At 45.2% G+C, this 20,147-nt stretch overlaps 1 protein-coding gene across 2 annotated transcripts in view; it reads left to right on the top strand.

Moving 5' to 3' along the window:
• DIS3L2 (DIS3 like 3'-5' exoribonuclease 2) overlaps positions 1-4,337 on the top strand; it is a 714,887-nt gene extending 710,550 nt beyond the window's left edge. For both annotated transcript variants that reach the window (XM_069212876.1, XM_069212877.1), the window contains one exon: positions 2,747-4,337. In XM_069212876.1, the coding sequence (XP_069068977.1) occupies positions 2,747-2,854 (108 nt within the window). In that variant the 3' untranslated portion in view covers positions 2,855-4,337. The remainder of the gene's footprint in view (positions 1-2,746) is intronic.
• Positions 4,338-20,147: the final 15,810 nt, after the last annotated feature.

Here is a 20,147-nt window from a genome sequence, read left to right on the forward strand (position 1 = left end):
GTTTTAGGGGCGGGTTGGGGGTGTTGGGGTGGTTTTAGGGGCAGGGGTGAGGAGTTGCGGTATGTAGGGGCGGGGTTGTTTGTGGGGTGGCAGTTGCGGTAATTTTAGGGGTGGGGTGGGGGGTTGGGGTGGTTTTATGTTTTAGGGGCGGGGTGGGGGTTGCAGTAATTTTAGGGGTGGGGTTGGGGTAGTTTTAGGGGCGGGGTGGGGGGGGTTGGGGTGGTTGTAGGGGTAGGGGGGTCGCTGTAATTTTTAGGGGCGGGGTGGAGGTCCAGCGGGGTCGCATGCTGGATCCATGCATGCCGTTTACTAATGCCTTCACCACGAATGCCTTTACAACAAAACATGGTTGTTAAGGCATTTGTGGTAAAGGCATTAGTGGTAACAGTGCGGTCGTTGTTCCGACCGCGTTCAGGCATGCGTGGTTCCAGCATGCTTTATTCCGACATACATTCTGTAGAAATTGCAGAAACATTCTCGCTTTTCTCTGATTATCTGAGGAGTGCAAAATAGAAACGTTTTTTTCTCCTTATCAATGTAAGCTAAAAAATAGAGCAGAAGAAAGAAAAGCAATATTCTGTTTTTGTTGCTTTAAACTGCTGCTTGAGTTATGCTCCTTGACCTGAACGGCCCTTCACCTGGAGAGTTGTCTGGCAGTAGGCAGTGTGACGTCAGAGCTGGACTGCAATAACTTATATTAGAACATTGGAGTGTTGCGAACTCCATTGGTGACAATAGATTGGTCTGGGCTTCTTGTGGCAGGTAAAAGCCCGGAGCGTCAACATTCCAATGTTTTTTGTTCACAGCGAAGGCTGTGAACAAAGGCCTCACTGAGCCGGAGGGGATTTCAGTCCCCTCGGGCTCCATGAGGACTTTGTTTTATTTATTAGAACATTCTGCTCACTAGTGGCAGAATGTTCTAATAGCCTTTCTAGCCCTTCGTAGCTGGGCTGTACCAGCAATTAAAGTCCTGCTCCCTTGTTAAAGGCCCTCACCTTTGGCTGGGGCCTTTAACGCTGGAGCGGGCCTTTCATGGCCCGTATAGCCCTGCTACGGTGGGCTCTAAGGCTATAATAGTTGAGTTCTGATGTCATTTCTTTATAATCAGTGACTGAGAGCGTCACAAGTTGTCGAGTAGACTGGTGTTTATACTGGGATCACAGAATCCCATTTCCTATTAAACTGAGTAATGTTCAAATGATTATTAACAACACCTAGAAGACTTATAAATGGCAAAAACGTATTATTACTTAGAAGTGGCAAAATTGTAGTATTAAGTGTAAGAAATAAGGTGTTATGTCATATGGTGGCACAAAAAATTCAGTGGCTTTAGGTGTTCACTCCCTAATGAATCTTTGGATCACACATTTTAAGCATATTAGAGTAGTGACATGCGTCAAGACTTAGTAGGATTGAAGGTCACTTTATCTTGGGGATGAATATGACCCTCACCCCGTCACTAAATTTGTAGTGAATTTAGTGCAAATAGTGTATTTTGGGTACATTAGACTAGAACAACTGTCAAAACTTTGTAGGGTTTGAAGACCACTTTACTGGATAAAATTAGTATAAAACTGACTTGCTGTAGATTTAAACGCCAATGTACCTAGACCTGTAGTGTGTTGTTTTTACCTCAAAGGCAAGGGTTCATCACAGATGGCCCAGACTTTGACATCACAAAGATCGCAGGCAACCCTTCACCTCCCTCCCTGCCCAGCAAAGTGTGGTTGGCCAAAAAGCTAGGTCTGGTTGAATGTGTCATATGTGGCAAAAGGTCACTTAGCAAGTGGAATAGTTTTTTTTTTATTTATTAAAAAAAAGCTAGTATGCAGCTGAAGTACGACGATAACTATACAAATTAGCAAGTACTGTAATTATCTTTCCGGCTATATGGGCAGTGTGAGAAGTGTTCAGCTGACATCAAACGAGACAGTTCAGTAAGTGCTACAAGTGAACATTTTCTCAGTAGTTCAGAAGGTAAAACGTTAACATTGCGGCCCCTAGGAAGCGGTTCCATACACCGCTTATGTTATCTCTACCTGGACTTTCCACAGCATAGATTCTGGCTTTATTTTGGCTGTCCATTGTCTCTAAAATGTCCCATGTCATGGCTACACCTCACTGATGAGGCCTGAGTAGGCCGGAATGGTTCTGGGTGTGCTTGTGGTCCAGTTGAGAGTGGACCAGGCCAGGCAATTCAGCTGGAATGTTCTTTTCCATGGGTGAACAAGGCTGATTTGCATATGGCTAGGCTATGTCTGAAATGATATAGTGGTTGGAAAATGATGGACTGAACTTGAGCAGTTGCCCTTGTCTGAGATGATGGAAAGCATTCCACCCATCATTATTGTTTTTTCCATGGGTATGCTTTGCTTGGTTTTTTTTCCACTCAGTGATGCTAAGAATGCTAGAACATATGGGGCATGGGGTATGACCTTGGCGGATGGGATACTCTGTCACTATGGAACTTGTAAAACAAGTGGGCAGGATATCCGTCACGTTCGTGATGGAGTCCCATCCGCCTAGGTCGTAATCAGGCCTGTAGTCTCTGTTTCTCCATTCTGCGTGTGAGGTACAAGTGCCAGCATGCTTCGTACTGTTTGCTGAAAACGATTAAATGTTCTAAAGTTACTATTTTGAGATTTTGGGGGGGGTGGTGGATTTGCACCTATGCAGTTCTAGCCTCTTGATCCTTTTTGTTTTGTGTTGGTTCCAATGATTGGTTCTCTGTCCTCTCTCGATGTAGACGATCAGTGTGTTCACCCTTGTGGAGGTGGTCCTGAAGGCAGACTCCGCTCCCTTGAAGTACAGCGCCATCATAAAGCGGCCCGGGGAAACCCACAACGACATCTGAAGTCGGATCAGGTCCATCCTCGCCCGACAAAGAAACTGCCATTTTTATTTTCATTCATCTTGGCCAAAGGGATTTTTAACGGATGCCTTATGCTGCTCTAACTTATTGCACGTCATTTTTAATCAGTTTTTATGTAATATTTGTTTTCTCCTGTTTTGGAGTTTTAGAGTGACCAAATGAAACAGAAACTCTGCGGACTGATTCCTCTTTTTTTAAATTATTTTTGTTTTAGATTAATTTTTTAAGGTAATGAAATAGGGATAACAGGGTGCCAGAGCTGAGTGAGGAGGAGGACTCCATTTAAGGGCCACACACTTTTACAGCAATGTATGCGACACAGGGTAGGCGTAGTGGAAATATAGCAAGGCAAGTTAATGTATTGGTGGTTTAAGGAGGCTTTCGAAGGACATTATAGAACACCTAGGAAACGTGCAGACGAATAGAGCAGAATTGTGTCAGTCTGTGAGAACGGACCAGTGGGTACCGTATATCCTGGCGAAAATGAGTAAGCTTGAGATGGGTTTTGCAATTATTGTGCTGGGTGGTGTCAGTGTAGGGCTTGCAGGATGATAGTTTAGAGTAGGATCTTGTAAAATGTATGGTCGGCAGGTCTTGAAAGATTTAGAGCATGGTAGTGATATCCTTATCCAGAGCTGTCAACCGGGTCCATGTGATGAGGATTTCATTAGCCAGTTTGTGGTTTTGACCAACAGCATTAAGCATGCTGGCACCTGGAGATTTATTTTCCACTTTTAATGTGGGTGTTTCATTACTCACACCTTTAGCGGTCCTTGATATCTCCCTCAAAACCTGCATCCAGTCGACCAGTCCAGTGGGTAAGAGTAGAGCATGCTAGAGGGAGAATTGTGGAAGTTTGGCGGGAACGTACAGTGTGAGGTGGTAAAGATTGCCGCAGGGTTGTGGGACTTCTAGGACCTTGTAACTGAATTATTGTGAGTAGCTGAATTGGGCTTGAGTGAAAGGCAGGGTGTTTTGGGAGGATAGGTCAGTTTCATGTTTGTGTAATGTGCAGGTACATGTGGGTTTTGTAAATTACTTCTGAAAGGGAAGGGTGATAAAGGTTTGGGAGTGGGAGTCAATGTTTGCTAGTGGGATCATTGAGGAAGAGTTGTGTATGTATATGGTGCTTGGTGTGTGCCTGTTGGTGTAGACCATGTGTGAGGGTGGGAGGAGGCCAGCTAGCTTTTTCAAGCATGTTTGAGACATAGATTGTGAGACCTTAGAGGTTAGGATGCACAGCAACTTAGGGATAATTGTTCGGATCACCTTGAATTTGCGTTGTGGGATGGGCAGCAGATGACTATTATAACATGCAATATGCCTTTTGTGAACTTTTTACATTTTCAAACCATTAACCCCAGCGTAACAGCCTGGGAGTCAAAGAATACTGTGAAACGCACAATATAAGATCTCTGTGGCTCCCTCACTGCACTACTTGAAATAAAACTCAATTTGGTCAGTCTGTGTTTGGAGTCTTTATTTTAGGTTTAGGGGTTGCATGAGCATTTTGACATTAAAGTTTCGCACACTGCAGAGATTCCGGTGTCTGATCTGGAACTAACTTTGGCTAGTTTTCACTGAGAGGGTAATAAAGGTGCAGCTTGTAACTGTGAATGATTTCCCTAATGTTTCCTTACCCCAACACCAGTACTCTAGGAGCTTGGAAACCTTTTTGGTTGTGACTCTGCCACAATCCATGGACTCAAACAGGTTCCCCACAATGACGATGAATAGGGGAGACAATTTGCTGCTCCCTTCCCCATTGTATTGGTGCTGGCCTCTAGCCCGACCCCTAGAATGCTGGTAGGCTAGCCACCTTACCCGAGGCTGAGTTGAATTTTGCAGCCTGTGCCATCACTGCGGAGCCTTTGCTGCCTTTCAGCGAGAACCTTATGGCCACCTGGTCTAAACTATTCTCAGTGTTGCCTATGAGCTTGCCAGTTGCTTGATGCCACAGACCTCCTCCTAGGGATCCGACCTTTCTAATGCAACACCTGATTGCAGTGAGTCTTGCATTTAAGCTTCAGGAAGCAAGATGAACACTAATGCATCCCCAATGCTCCTCCATATGGAGATCCTCAGAAGAGTGATGTTGTAGGCAAAAGAGACAGTTTTGGCCCTATGTTTATTCAATTCTGTTTGCTACTTGATCCTTCACATGAACACCTTGCCCACAGTACTTCATAACTTAAGGGTTTCCTTTATGCAACCTTTAGTTGATGCCCATGATTCCTCAAAGTACATCCTGAGGGCCGGCCTCAATACTGTGGACTGTGTTGGTTGTGCCATGATCACCAGCGTCATTGTTAGACTACATACTTGGATGTGGGCTACTGGGTTTTCAGGAGACATCCAGGTGTCATTGATGGATATGCCCATTGATAGGGCTCAGACTTAAGAGAGATGGTGGATTTGGCTCTAGAGTGCTTTGAGAAAAGCTGAAGTAGTGTCTACTCACTGGGATTGCCTTGTCTACTGCCTGGGCAGCCGTCTCACCTCTTCAGCAGCCTTTTCAGGATTCCAAGGGGAGAGGTCTTTGCAGAACCTGGGCCACCAGCAAATGCAACAGTTCTCTTCGTCTTGGCCACTTAAAGCAGTTTACCACCAAGCCACTTTACTTCCCGCTCAACAAGTCATTTACGGGCAGTGCGGGAAAGGAACAGATTTTGCCTGCCCGGCGTGAAATTACTATAAACTATCGGGTCCTTCAGATTGTTCAATTTGGGTATGCACCCTTTTTATCCATCTCTCCACATGTTCCCCCAGTTTGTGCTCAGACATCGGTGGGGCATTACTCCATCCTGGCCACTGAAATTCAATTGCTACTTGACAGGGTTATGATTGATTTGGTGCTCAATGCGGAGAGGGGCTCAGGGTGTTATTCCTGGTACCTCTAGGTTTCCAAGACGGATGGGGGTTTGAATTTGACATTAGACCTCAGTAACAAGAATTTCAAAATGCTGACATTACCTCGGGTCTGGTAGCCTTGAATCCTGGGGACTGGATGGTGTCCTTGGACTTCCAGGGCACCAACTTTAACGTACTGATCCTTCAGTCGCACAGCCAAAAACCCATCTTCAACCCATGCTGAGGTTCTAAATATAAGGGGCCATCCTGGTCACAGTGGCCTTAACGGCCCTTCCACCTCCACACCCAGTTCAGGACTATCAGATTACCTTCTTGATATTTCAGGTTGTGCTTTGGTTCCATCCTAGATGGTTTTGAGGCATCATGGTCTCCTGGCCCCGTGAATAAAGAGTGTTTCTCATAACTGCTGACATGTTGGCTCTGCTGTGAATCTTCACCTTCAATGGACCCAACACTGGGGATGGATCTCACAGCATCCACATATTGGAGGTTTTGGCCCAAGAATTCAGTTATGGATGACTAAGGCCAACTTGACATGGCAGAGCTTCCTCAGTCCCAGAGTTTAATGTAGTAATGAGAACCTCTTCTCATGGTTGGGTAGGTCAGTTGGACAATGTGGAGGCTTTTTTTGCAAGAAACTGAAATGCTGCGATCCGAGCCTTAATGACCTAGGCTCAGTTGTCCAGAGGAAAGGCCTGAAAGTGCACCATAACCAGGGTGGCTCCGATGAAAGAAGGCCTCTTTGAAGGAGTCGGGTATGATTTCAGCAGGTTGATTGAGAATCCCAATGATGTCAAGAGTTTCGCTGTCATCTGGAGGTGGTCCGCGACAGACTGTGGCAAGCCACACTTGAACAGCGAGTCATTGAGGTAAGGGAAGACTGCTATCCAGACCTCCAAAGATAGGTATTGACCACCAACATCACCTTAGTAAACACAGAAGGGGCACTTTTGAGCCCGAAAGTAGCACAGCAATTTTAAAGTGCTGTGGCCCACCTTAGACTGCAGGTAGCACCTCTGGGTCTGCTGAACAGGGATGTGAAAATAGGTGTCCTGAAGGTCTAAAGCCGCCATCCAGTCTCTGGGATCCAGGGCAAAAAGCACCAAGGCCAGCCTGAGCACCCTGAACTTCTCCTTGTGCAGGAAGGTTGAGATGCTGAAGATCTTAAATAGGATTAAGGCCTCTGTTCTTCAGCAGGAATAAGCAGCGGAAATAATGTCCAATCCCTACTTCCAAGACCCTCTCTGTGGCTCCTTAGGACAAAACATCCTACATTTCCTGGTGCAGAATGGACAGATAGGCTTCTGAGAGCTGCTTCGATGTAGGTGGCTGGTGTGATGGGCTGAAAAGGAATGGCAGCACGTAGCTACATTGAACTTTGGTGGACCTACCTGTCAGATGTATGCTCTGCCACCACAGAAGAAAGTGTCTTCCCCTGCCTCCTACAGGCTGGGAGGCATGTTGTGTAAGCGATGAAGCCTGAATCTCTTAATAGGCCAAGCACCTGGCATATCCCTGAAAAGGGTGAATCTGTTGGGTGGATTGCCAGACAGGTACTGAATGGCCTGAGAAGCATGCCATGACTGCTCTCTTTAAAAATCTGCAGGACAGAGTCCACCTTCTAGCCAGACAGGCAGATACTTTCAAAGGGCATGTCCATTAAGGAAATCTGGATGTTCCCAGAGAAGCCTTTTGTTCTCATCTATGCATAGCATTAGAGCACCACGCCAGTCCCAAAAAACTCTTTATAGACAATCCTTAGTGTCCAGAATAGTTTGGGCCAAGGAATCCCTTTAAATGCTCTGGATTTCTGATAAGATCTCATTAACCATATCCCAAAATGCAGGGGTGAGGTGTCCTGACCTCAAGGCAAGACTGGCTGAGGAGAACATTCTGTTGCCTAACTTTTACAGACATTTGAACTCAGTCAGGAGGAGTCTTCTGAATGGTGTTACAGTTGAACGTTTTGGGAGACACCTGCACCACCAAATTCTCAGAGTTTGGATACTCAGGTAAAAAAGTGAGATCTGCCGGTCTATTGTGACAGACAATCTGGTTGTTGACCAGATGGACAGAACACGATTTTGCCCAAGTGCCCAATAGCATGTCCGTAAGAGCCTCGTTGAAGGCCAGGAGAGGTTCGGTCAGTGCCTGACCAGGTGGAAAGACTTCAGTGAGGCCATTTGTTTTTCACCTCCATAGTGGAAAGGTGGAGATCAAGGACTTGAGCATCCTTCCGCATCACAGCTGCAAAAGATGCAGCGTCTTCTGCACCTGGTCCGGAGAGGACACTCATCCAGCATCTGGTGAGGTATCCAACCAACCGGCCTCCTGTACATCAGTGTACCACTATCTTCATCATAAGGGGCAGACTCTTCCCCAGCCGATGCGTTCTCATCTTCATATAGCTGGCTCTGGTCCGACTACAACCCAAAAAGTTGGTGTATTTTCTGTGCATGACTGTGCGCTAGAGAAACAGTGTTTTAGTCCGAACGCCTGAGTATTGACAGCACCACGTTGGGATCTGGGCACGGCCGCGTTCAAGATGAATTTGACTGAGTCAGAAACCACTATGGCTTGCGGCGACTCTTCAGGTGCTGTAGTTGACATCCACAGGACAGACAAAGGGTACGGCTGAACCCGAAGGTGGGATCAAGGAGCACAGACCGCAGTAACCCTACTGGAGCCCCCTGTGGATCTGAGAGTCCTGAAGGCACGCCAGAGGAAGGTGAAGAGCACCAAAGATAAGGAGCTTGGCCTCTCGAAGACCTGCTGCAGCATTGCTGAAGGACTCGGAAACTCAGGGAGCATGGAAACCAAAGATGGAATTGGCTCCTCAATGGACGACCTTGCACCTTCTCTGGAGAACGAGTGTCAAGAAAGGGCAGCGTTCCGCTTCTTCAACTTACTGGAAGACTTTGACCTTGAAGATATGTTGCGGGAATGACTTAAGGAGTGAATCCACATTCTCTGGCGGAATCAGCCTGGAGGTTTGCAGTGTTTCACTGCATAAAGCTTTGTTTCACATTCATAAATGGCCTTCGGATTCATACACACTATTTACAGGCCTTGTTGGTGTCTTACACCAAATCCAGATACCAGAGAGACATCTTGTGTCAGACATCTGTTTGCAACAGTCACTACAATACTTAAATCTTGTAGTCTTGGGGGTGACATGCCACCTTGCACACTGGAATTGTTTTGAAAGAAAAAAGATCATTGCACAGAGTGACGAAAAAGAGAAGTGCTTGTGCATCTGAAGGTGCAGAAAGGAGGAACTGACATCTGCGCTGGAAAGGGGCACTTTTATGTAGGTCCGTTTGTCCCTTATGGAATGGACCAACGTCAGCATGGAGCTAACCAGCGCCACCTACCTGGCCGAAAGAGCATTGCTTTTTGACTCTCCAGATCTAGTCTGGCACGTAGAGATAATCACAAGGTCGAGGAATCTGTGTTTAGTTGGAATGTCCTCCACAAAGAGTATTACCAAAGGTAAGTAACTAGTTCATGTAGCTCGGTAGCCTTCAAAAGTGTGTTAACTGTTGACTGGATAAAATTAATGGTTTTTGAAACAGATTTTTTCCTGTGTGATTATCTGACATGAGAAAATGATATCATTACTTGCTGCAGGTTTCTTTTCAATAACTTCGAAGAGAAAATAATCTGGGTCTGCAATAAGATATGGACAGGATGAGATGGTTTTATATACGTTGTCAATTATCATCCTGGATATTTACATTTATTGAGATAGTCTTACATGCTTCTTCAAGCAGTCTCTCTTAACCCTCCCTACACTTCATTTTTCCCAGACAAGCTGGTTGCAAGAATGAGGGCATCCATTTTTACCAAAGGTGCTAACACCTTTTCACATCTGGCAACAGATCACCCTGCCTACCTTTTTCTCCCTCCTCATCTTTCTAAAGAGAAGGAGACCCCTCCCCCATCGCCTGGACCCAAAAGGAATGTTAGTTCTATATTGATCGTACCTAAGAGTTCCGGGAGGACGATCAACTCTTTGTTGGATTTACAGGGGTAAAGGAAGGAAAGGTAATTCAAAAGAGAACCATCTCTCGATGCATCATCATCTGTATTAGAATCTGCTACGCAATGGTCAAGAAACAGCCGCCTGAGGGCATAGGAGCTCACTCCACCGGAGCTACAGCTGCAACCACTGTGTTAGATAGAAGAGTCCCAGTCTTGGACATCCGCCAGGCAGCTACACGGGCATCACTGCACATGTTTCTCTAACGCTTGCCTCGACAGGTGCGGAGAGATGGGCACTTTCCCCATTCAGTCCTCCAGGATATTATAGTCCAGAAACAATCCACAGACCCACCTCGGAGGAGAGATCCTGCATTGGTATCTCTTCTAAGGTAAGGAATCTATGGCTTGAAATCTCGATCTGATCACAATCTAAGCTTTTTAAGAGTTGCAGCATTTTTACCAAAATATATCAGCCTATGGGCAGGCTTCAGAGTTTCCTGCTGGAGACGGCACCAGTCTGCCTGTAGCATTCAATAAATCAAGTTACAAAGGAGGGGAATACACAACATAAAGCACTGCCCTGTTATGACCACACTAGGCCCTCTCTGGATGTTTTCCCCCATTGACCTCCCAAACATCCTCTTCTGTCCAGAAATAAACCTAGTTCCCACTCACAGCATGAATCCTCACTCATAGAATACAGCCCTGGGCACCAGTCTCTGCAAGTATTCATTGAAAGATGCTATTCAAAGCAGAATCCTTGCCAGTCGGGGCTGCATGGAACAAGAGAGACAGCACCCCTTTTGCCCAGAGGACCTACTTCATCCCTGCCTACCAAGGAACCCTAACTGTTGACCCAATTTCAAATTCCACTTTTGTCTCTATGTCTGCCCAGAGATTTTTAGGTCTTGTCTGCTGACAACGCATGCGCTGACCGCTGGGAGGGGTATTGTTTACCAAAAAGGGCTTGGGCCCCTCCCTCATTGTTTACCATTCATTGGACTCATTGTCACTCTTCTTTGCTGCCTCCTATTTGGCCAGCTCGGGCCAGGCATCACTTCCTGTTTCTTCTGTAGAACACGAACGAAGCACAGACTGCGTCGTCCTGATTTCTGTCCGTCCACTGATCGCACTGTGACTGAGGTACTATTTCTTCTTCCCCCTCCCTCTTGCCGGTGGTGCTTCTTTCCCCTCCACCTGCCCCCCCTCCCCTTTCCTGTGTTTTCACATTCACTTTACAGAACTCAGCTACTGTTCTTAAACTGCCCTGGTAAACCCGCCCTGCTTGCCTCGTCACATACTTGCTGTTATGCTCTGCTTATCCTGAAACTAGCATGGCGCGTCAGCTCATTGTGCATTTCATTGATATAATTTAATCTGTGTGCAAACATCCTAAGTCTTTGATGGCGTGCGCTGTTAAACATTTTTTTTTTTAAAATGCAAGCTCCTTGCATTTTAATTCTAATGCTACACACATATTCTGAACCTTTTTTCAACTATACCGCACATCTTCTAGCAAAGTAAAAAAAAAAAAATGCATTGAAAAAGTCAATGGACCTGCCTACCTGGAGCATTAGGACAAGCTTCATACAGCCATCTGTGCAGCTCTGGTGAAATGTGACAGCGGTTGTACCATTTACACGTGTGAGGGAGAGGGCAAGAGAGATTAGTGTCCATGCCACACAATTCACCATCATTCTACCCCACATGGCATTTGCCCACTCCATGCAAGGCAATTCCACTCCACTTCACACAGTTCCACTCCACACAGTTCAACACAGTCTCACTTCACGCCACACTATGCCACATAATTTAACTCCACGCCACACAGTTCCACTCTACTCTACATAATGCCACACAATAGTACTCCACTCAATCCCACACCACTCCACTCAATGACACACAATTCCACTCCACACAGTGCCACTTCACACAATACTGCACAATTCCACTCCACACAATGTCACAAAATTCCATGCCACACAGTCACACAGTTCCACTCAATGCCACAATTTCACTGAACAGCACACAAAAAAGAGCTCTCTCTGGAGTTATTTCATGATCCTGACCCCAACAGTTAAAAAATATTGATCCACTCCAAGAGTAGTTTCATTACCCCAAGTGCACAATAGATCTCTGATTATAAAGTTTAACATACCTTCTTCAGGCCCCAAAACACTATCTACCAGACCCAACCAGAAAAAGTAGAAAGCAGGAACTGAAAAGCTATTGTCATAGAAAGATGGTCAATTGCCTCCTAATTGCAGAGCTTGACTCTTGTACGTGCAGTTGTGTGCTGAGACCGGTTGGATCACAGTGGCTGTGGCTCGCCTTTTCTTCCCGCTAAGCTTGTGTCCCGTTGAAGTGTTGGATACAAAGCATTTAGATGGTGATAACTGGTGATGGGCAGAACTAGCACCAACCTGAGCACACCCAAGGCTCCATCTCTTCTTACATCCTTTGTGGCATCATGAAGTGCCAAGTGTACTGATGTTCCAAAGGCTACCACCACAGACAGCATAAATTAACCAGCAGGCCACCTGCGTTGGCTCAAGTTTGCCCATCATCAGAGGTGAGATGAGTACCTCAATAAAAGAAGACCCACTACCCTGCCCTGAGGACACAGTAATTCCATATGGCTCTGGTGCTGAAAGTAGCTGCAGACAACCCCTGAATGTTCACTCGACTGCGACATTAGGTGTAAGAGTGTCCGCGTCGAACCATTGGGCTTCATAGCTCTGGATTGGATATAAAACTCTTAACCTGCATTGTGTTTTAATGTGTTAGTAAACATAATTTGTTGATGTTCATCAAATAGACAGGTAAAAATTCAAGTGTTGCCACTCTGAAAGAGACTCACAACCACAGCGTGGTGTAAGGGGACTGTATGGCCAAGAAAGGTACAAGAGTTTTTGTCATTATGGGCAAAAACATTTAGCATTTGTGGTCCTCGTTACCTAAGAAAAGTAATGTTTTCATACTATTTTTTGGGTGATTTTGTGTCAGCTGTTGGTTGGTTGAGCCAAAATGTGTTATCTGGCCTTTTGAAGGGGCCAGTTCTGCTCAAGCAGCAGCAGAATAAGGAGGTTACCTCAGGCCTTAATACAAGCAACACAGATAGGCCTGGCCGCCCTACGAGGGTATGGGTGTGTGCATCAAGCCTTACTCAAGAGCAATGGAGTGAAGAACAAGGGACACACTCCCCGGCAAGATAGTTATTTACAGAAGATCCAAAATAGTCTGTCAGGCCAGGGCAGTGCCCCTTCAAGAGGTGGGTCTTCTACTTTTTTCCTAATTTTAGGAAAGATGATGCTGATCTGATGTCATTAGATCTGCTGTTTCTTAGATCTTGGGCGCATCAACCGTAAAAGCCTGCCTTGTCGTTTTTTCCTTCTTGCAACATTTTGCCCACAGTCTGGCGATAGCCATGCTCCTTGCCCAGTGTTGTCATCCAGGCATGGTTTCTTTAGCAGGGGAAGGATGTGATGTGTCTAAATAGCATCACAGAATTTCCCTTAGCTTAAAGCAGAATTTACAGTGTGGAGAAGAGGTGTGAGGGACTCTCCTGACAGCAGTTAGATAATGAAATATAGAATGGTGTCTTCTTCATCAGAAGTTACCTTGATAGAGCTCAGGATATTGGAAAGAACCATGTATGAGACTGGTTTGAAAGAGGTCCATTTAGTGGTGATATAATGTGGGCTGGAGGTGAGGTGGACGTAGTTGTGATAAAGAAGTTGGATCAGATTCTGTTGATCTATGTGAAGAAGAGGTGGATGATCTTGCATTTGTTGACCAAAGCAGGGTCTGTGGGTTCAAAAAGAGATCTGGTGCAGTGTTTGACAGCCTTGAGGAGAGCTTTGTTTCTGTTTGTTGCCTCCTTGATGAGGGGTTTTTAGTGAGAGGTTTTAGCTGTGATGATGAGAAAACAGTAATGGGGGGGGGGGGGGGGGAGTATTTTGAGTGGAGTAAAGTCATCCATGAGTTTTAATTTTCTCAATGTATATTCCTGTTAGGCATAGTATGTTTATTTTCATCAGGTTCTTGATTGTACCAGGCTGCTAAGGACTTTGGCCTGGTGGATGGTTGTTTTTTTAGCGGAGCATGCGACATGAATTCTGATAGTGCTGTCGTAGATGTTAAGGTGAATATTATTGACACCTGTGTCAGGCAGGTAATTTAGTGTGTTGTGTATTTTTTTTCCCCAGAAGGATGTCCTTAGTAGAGCAGCAGGTTATTTTCCACTTTTTGGTAGTGTCAACATCAGGACAGTGCACGCTCTACGGGCGACTAAAATGCAAAAACCCAGTCTTTATGCAAAAGCATAATTCATGCATTGTGTTTATATGCAGTTTGTTAACCTTTTGCATTGCAGAGTTTTACTTTGAAACCACTATTAATGATGTTTGCAAATAATGTTCATTTGCAAGGTATTGCTGCAGGCTTACAGAGTATATCAGGGTGTGGTCCCTTTCTAGGACCTTCTAGAAGCTTTCCCTGCAGCATGGTTGGGTGTGGCTCGTGGGCGGGGCTTGACTCTATATAAGGTAGCCAGCCCAGCTCCACGTGCTCACTATTCAGAGGTCCCGGTGCAGAGCAGCAGCAACTTCCTGAGCTCCTGTCCCGGAGGCCTATTTTGGCATTCCAGGCCTGCCCTCATTATTCTGGTGATCCTTGAGCAGGGCGGTAAGGCGGAGGTCGGGCTGGCCCCCTGACCCCGTTTTCAAAGTCATTCGAGTTTTGGGCCTAGGTTGTGAAAACTCTTTGTGTGCGTGAGTGCGCAATCGTTTTTCATGGCATTTGCATATTCTTGTTTGAATTGGCAGTGTGTGCGATTCATTTCTGGCATTTAAACTTTGACGTTCAGATCGGCAACAGTGTGCGCAATCGTTTCATGGCATTTGCATATTCTTGTTTGATTCAGCAACTGTGTGCGCGATTCATTCCAGGCAGTAAACTCTTGAATTCCAGATTGGCTGTACGCTCAATCTTTTCATGGCATTGAAAACTTTGGTGTACTGTTTTTAAGGTGCACACATTTATCCTGAGGTTTTGGGTTTTTCTTTGAAAAGCTTAATTCAAAGTGTGACATTCTCTGTGCATATTAAGTTCCTAGTACAGTTCCTGATGTTTTCAGGGTATGTTCAGATAGCTTTTGTCCTCATGTAAAAATGAAATGTTTATTCTGAAAACATTATTGAAGAAGGTTCTTGTATTCTAGACAGTATATGATATTTCCTGAAAGGCTCATATGAAACATTATATTAACCCATTCTTGATTTTTTTTTTTTTTTTTTTTCCAGGTACCTAGATTTTTTTAGGCCTAGTTAGAATCTAGTTCTAGGCTGTTCATGTTTCTTCAGTCTAATTGTTATTTAATGTTCCGAGTATCATTGAAACCTAGATTCAACAGAGTGTTATTTCATGTTCAGAGTATCATCGAAATCTAGATTCAACAGTAATTTCATGTTCAGAGTATCATCGAAACCTAGATTCAACAGAGTGCTATTTCATGTTCAGAGTATCTTTGAACCCTAGATTCAACAGAGTGTTATTTCATGTTCAGAGTACCATCGAAACCTAGATTCAACAGTGTTATTTCATGTTCAGAGTATCATCGAAACCTAGATTCAACAGAGTGTTATTTCATGTTCAGAGTATCATCGAAACCTAGATTCAACAGTGTTATTTCATGTTCAGTGTATCTTTGAACCCTAGATCAAACAGAGTGTTATTCAATGTTCAGAGTATAAGATTATTAAGAATATAGATAGTTCCAAACAAAGTTTATGAAAATCCGTGTGAATAATCTTGTTATTGTGTTCTTAACTCTTGCTTCCACAGGTCTCCTTCCCGGCAGTCCCCAACCCAAACCCTATCCCCCACTTGGCCATTCCTAAACTCTATGCTATGACAGCCAGTGGAGTTTGGAGCTGCCTAGAGGTGGACCTATTGACAACAGGCGCAAACCCCGAGGATCCGGCCACCCTGACAGGTAGTCCTTGATACTGAGGTGTAGGGTGCAAAGTCGTTGTTCCAGTTCAGGGCTATAGAGATGTCTGGCAGGGGATATTGGGGGATGTTGACTGGATGAGGTCCAGTATGTGTTGCTTTAAGAGGTGGTTGAGTTAATTATGAAGTTTTTTTTCATTGTGTTAAAAAGTGTATAGAAGAAAGCACATTTTCACTCATTTGCTCGAAAAAAAGAAATTCAATCAAAATAGATAACCAATTTGGCAAGGCCTCCTATAATTTAAAAAAATTGTTTACAATATGATCTTTTGCATCTTTCCTTTCCTATTCTGACCATTCCAATTATATTTTCTGTAAGAAAATAGAACTTAGATTGCGCTTGAAAGGGGCAGGTGGGAATGAAATCAAGCAGTTCTCACCATCTCAGGTGTAGACAGCAGAGTTGTGTACCGGGTTCAGTAGATACTTGCAGGCTCAGATCGCAGAGCTACTTTCAAGGTTCTAGAGACCTAATAACTTACAGGTGAATCAGTGGTGCTGAAACAATTTTCAGAATGGGGTGTTCTTCCATCAGTGTTTCATCACTGTCGTCATAGTGATCGTGAAAAATCCAAGCATCACACAAAAACAAGTATAGCAAATTAGCCACCCCCATTCAGCAGGAGAGTGCTAGGGGGTGTGGTATATAGCGGGTGGTGCATTTGTGAGCACGCTGTTTGCTAAAATATTACTAAAACACGGTGTGGTGATGCTCTGTCATTTACGCACAGCACCATTCTCCATTGATATGTCAATAAATTTCACAATGACCTACAGTTTTTCTCATAAAACTAAACAGTGCATAAGCAATGTGTGGAAATTTAGTTTTAACAAGTATCATTTGCACATCAAGTAAAGTGCATTTATTTGTTTTGATCCTATCAAAATGTTTGTGTCCATCATGCTTCTAAATTACAAAGAAGTGCCTCTTTTCGGTTTATTTGTTTTTAGATATTTGTGTAGTTCTTTTAGAGGTATTTAAGTGTTGTGTGTTAGAAAAAACTGACATCCTGGAGTCTTTCTTTTCATGCTCCCTGTACACAGGAAAGGTTGTCTGTCAGTTCATGTTACAAAAACTCCCTAACGATCAGTCAGAGAAAGAAAAGTAAACACCAGTCTACATGCTCAAATAGTAAGATGCAACTTGTCAGAGGACTTAGGGGCTCATTATGACATTGGCGGTTCAGACCACCACCAGCATGGCGGTCTGAACGGCCATTCACAAACACAAGGAGGGCCGCCTGTGGCGGCCCTCTGCCACCGCCAGGCTACCGCCGCCAGGCAGCCTGACGATGGCAGATATTATTATCCGACAGGGCAGCGCTGCAAGCAGCTCCACCCTCCGGATAATGATCCCTGTGTCCCCCAGCCTTTCCCCAGCGGGTTCCTCCACCAGGAAAAGGCTGGCAGAAGGGGTGCTCTAGGGCCCCTCTAGAGGCCCCTGCACTGCCCATGCACTTGGCATGGGCAGTGCAGGGGCCCCATGCAGTGCCCCCTCGCGCAGGTCACTGTCGGTTTTACGAGCAGTGATCTGCGCGATGGGTGCTGCTGCACCTGCCGCACTGAGGCATTGACAACGGCTCCATGTGGAGCCGTCGGCAATGTCCCGGCTCTGCATTCTGCTGGGCTGGCGGGCGGCCAGCAGAATGTTAATAATGCAGCCGGCGGGGTCTCATGGGAGATGGCGGTCTATGGGCGGACCCCCAGCATGAACACGGCAGTTCATAATGACCCCCTTAGTCTGACATTTGTCCTGTCTTTGACCACTGAGCAAATATTTACAAGATATAAATAAAATGTAAAGGTAACGCTATTGCTCCTTCACCTTCTGAACTCCAGCCTGTTTATTTTGGGGGTGTTGTAGCACCCCAGCACCCTTACTTCCAGCATCTATGATCCTTTAGATTACTCTAGCCTAACAGGTTTCCATTTCAGACACCAGTAGTGGAGATCTTGTCCTAGAGCTGTAGAAATACTTCCAAATGGGACACTTAATAACCACAGCAGCAAGTACCCTCTGGCACCCAACAAACCACATAAACAGAGTGTCCATTTCTGCTCATGAACTGACTCCAGGATCCGCATTAAATTTATTTTGGACTCCTCTGACCTTGTCCTGAAAAAAGCAAACGATTTTTGTGTAGCTCTGGTCCCTTCTTGTTCCATAAGATGCACTTCTACTGACCGTGACCTTTTATAAATAATTTAAAAATAATACTATGTTGTCAGAAATGCAATAACTGTTTGTCCCTTCAGTATCTGGTCCAGGTCTACCCATTAATGGGTCAGACTCCGCGTTTACCCTGGCTCAGGGCAGCTGCTAGAAGCCAGTAACACGCTTTACTTTTACAACTGGCAGCGAAGTATTAGAAACTGGATTTGCTTTTTCACATTTCAAGCACAGACACTGACGTGCCACTCCTATGAATGTACCATTGACATTTGTGGCATCCTTTCTCGACCGCCCCAGGGCATTACCATCTTGATGGACTGTAGCGGCTTGAAGCGACAGACTGCAGGTGATCCAATTAGCCTTAAAAATCTGAGCCTCACCAGTAATGGGAAAGTGGCAGCCTTCATGGAGGGCACAAGAGCTCAAGGACCAGTGAAAAGCAATTAACGTCCATCCATCATTCCGTCAATGAGTCGCGCAGTAATGCCTGGACTCGAGGGAGTAGCCCGAAAATTAAAATATCCCCCACTTTGTCAAAGCTCTTATGGCGCCAAGCATCTATCCATTCATCTTTTTATCCTTCCATTCACCCGCTGATATCCACCGTTTCACCTTTACATTCAGTCATCTATTCAGCCTTTCACCCAACATTGTCTGTCACCCTTCCGTGCATCCGTCTGCCCATCCATACCCAAACTTATGCATCTGTCTTCAAACCTACTCATCAAACATATCCCACCTTTCACTTATATATCCTCCCATTCATTCACCCAGCCTTTCAGTCATCCATCCACCGCCCTTTCACTCACCCACCCATCCATTCACCGCCCTTTCACTTAGCCATTGTTCCTTTCACTGCATACAGCTATCCTCGCTTTCACTCATACATTCACCCACCCTTTCACTCAGCTACTCATCCTTTTATTCGTCCTTCCACCCATTCATTCATCTGTCCATCCATTAACCTTGCACTTATCCATCTGTCCTTTCACTCAGTCACACATCCATCCATCCTTTCCCTGATTCGTCCATTCATTCACATTTTCACTCATCCACCTGTCCACTCTTTTATCCAGCCATCCATCTACCCTCCCTTTCACTCATCCATCTTTCATCCATCCATCCTTGCATCAATTCTTTCACTCATCCATCCATCCTTTTACTCAACCATCCACCCTTTCAATCAGTCCATCCAACATCCATCCATTCATCCATCTGTCCACTCAGCGATCCATCCGTTTACCCTTTCACTCATCGATCTATCCTTTTACTCACTCATCCAGCCATGATTTCTCTCATCATAACATCCCTCCTTTCACCCATTTATCCATGCATCCATCCATCCATCTTTACTCACCCACCCATCCACCATTTCACTCACACATCCATCCATCCACTCACCTTCCCACCCTTTTGGTTTTATGAGACTTTGGTGAGTTGAACACAGAAGAGGCCCTTCAAACCCCCCCCCCCCCCACACACTGTAGCTGCTAAAGCGGGGGTTGATCACACCCCCGCCTGGACTCCACCTCCACAGAGACCTTAAACACTCCTTGCCCCCCCTTCCACAGTCAGATGCCTGCTGCCCGGCAGGTTGGGGTAGGTTTGTGTGCCTGCTGCTGCTATGAGACTGCTCGTGGCTCGCACGTGATCACACCCTCGCGCACCTCGCTAAGTCGTGACCATGACAGGCAAAGTGCAGGACAGCACAAGTCTGAGACCGGTGGTTGAAGTGGGCGGATCAGGGGGGTCACGACGTGCCCCTGCTTTTCTGAGTTTTTAAAAGAAATGTATTGCGTACTGCCTGGGTATTACTAAAATCCAGTTTTTTGAAGCACCACTTTATCTTAAATCTTTCTGTGAATTTTGTAGCAGTCTATCATATATTGTGTGTAAGGCAAGTTTAAAAGGATGACTTACATATGAACATAGGCTCTGCCCTCGTAGCACTAAAAATACACAAGTCTCATTTCTGCACTGCACCAACCAAGATTTAATTCTGTGGCGCTCCGATTACACACAGACCGCTGCGGTGCATTAACCAATAGAAGTTACATAATGTACTTTAGTGCATTTCCCACTGAGTAGCAACTTTTTAAAAATATATTTTTCATTTAAGCTGCATGGTATTCTATATGTAGCTTCCTGATGGTGAAAGACCACAAACAAAACCTTACTGAATAATTTGTTTTTTTAGCCACATGTTTAACCCCGCCCCATTATGGCGCATCACAT

The sequence above is a fragment of the Pleurodeles waltl genome, chromosome 11 (genome assembly GCF_031143425.1).
Source record: "Pleurodeles waltl isolate 20211129_DDA chromosome 11, aPleWal1.hap1.20221129, whole genome shotgun sequence".
Lineage (NCBI taxonomy): Eukaryota > Metazoa > Chordata > Amphibia > Caudata > Salamandridae > Pleurodeles > Pleurodeles waltl.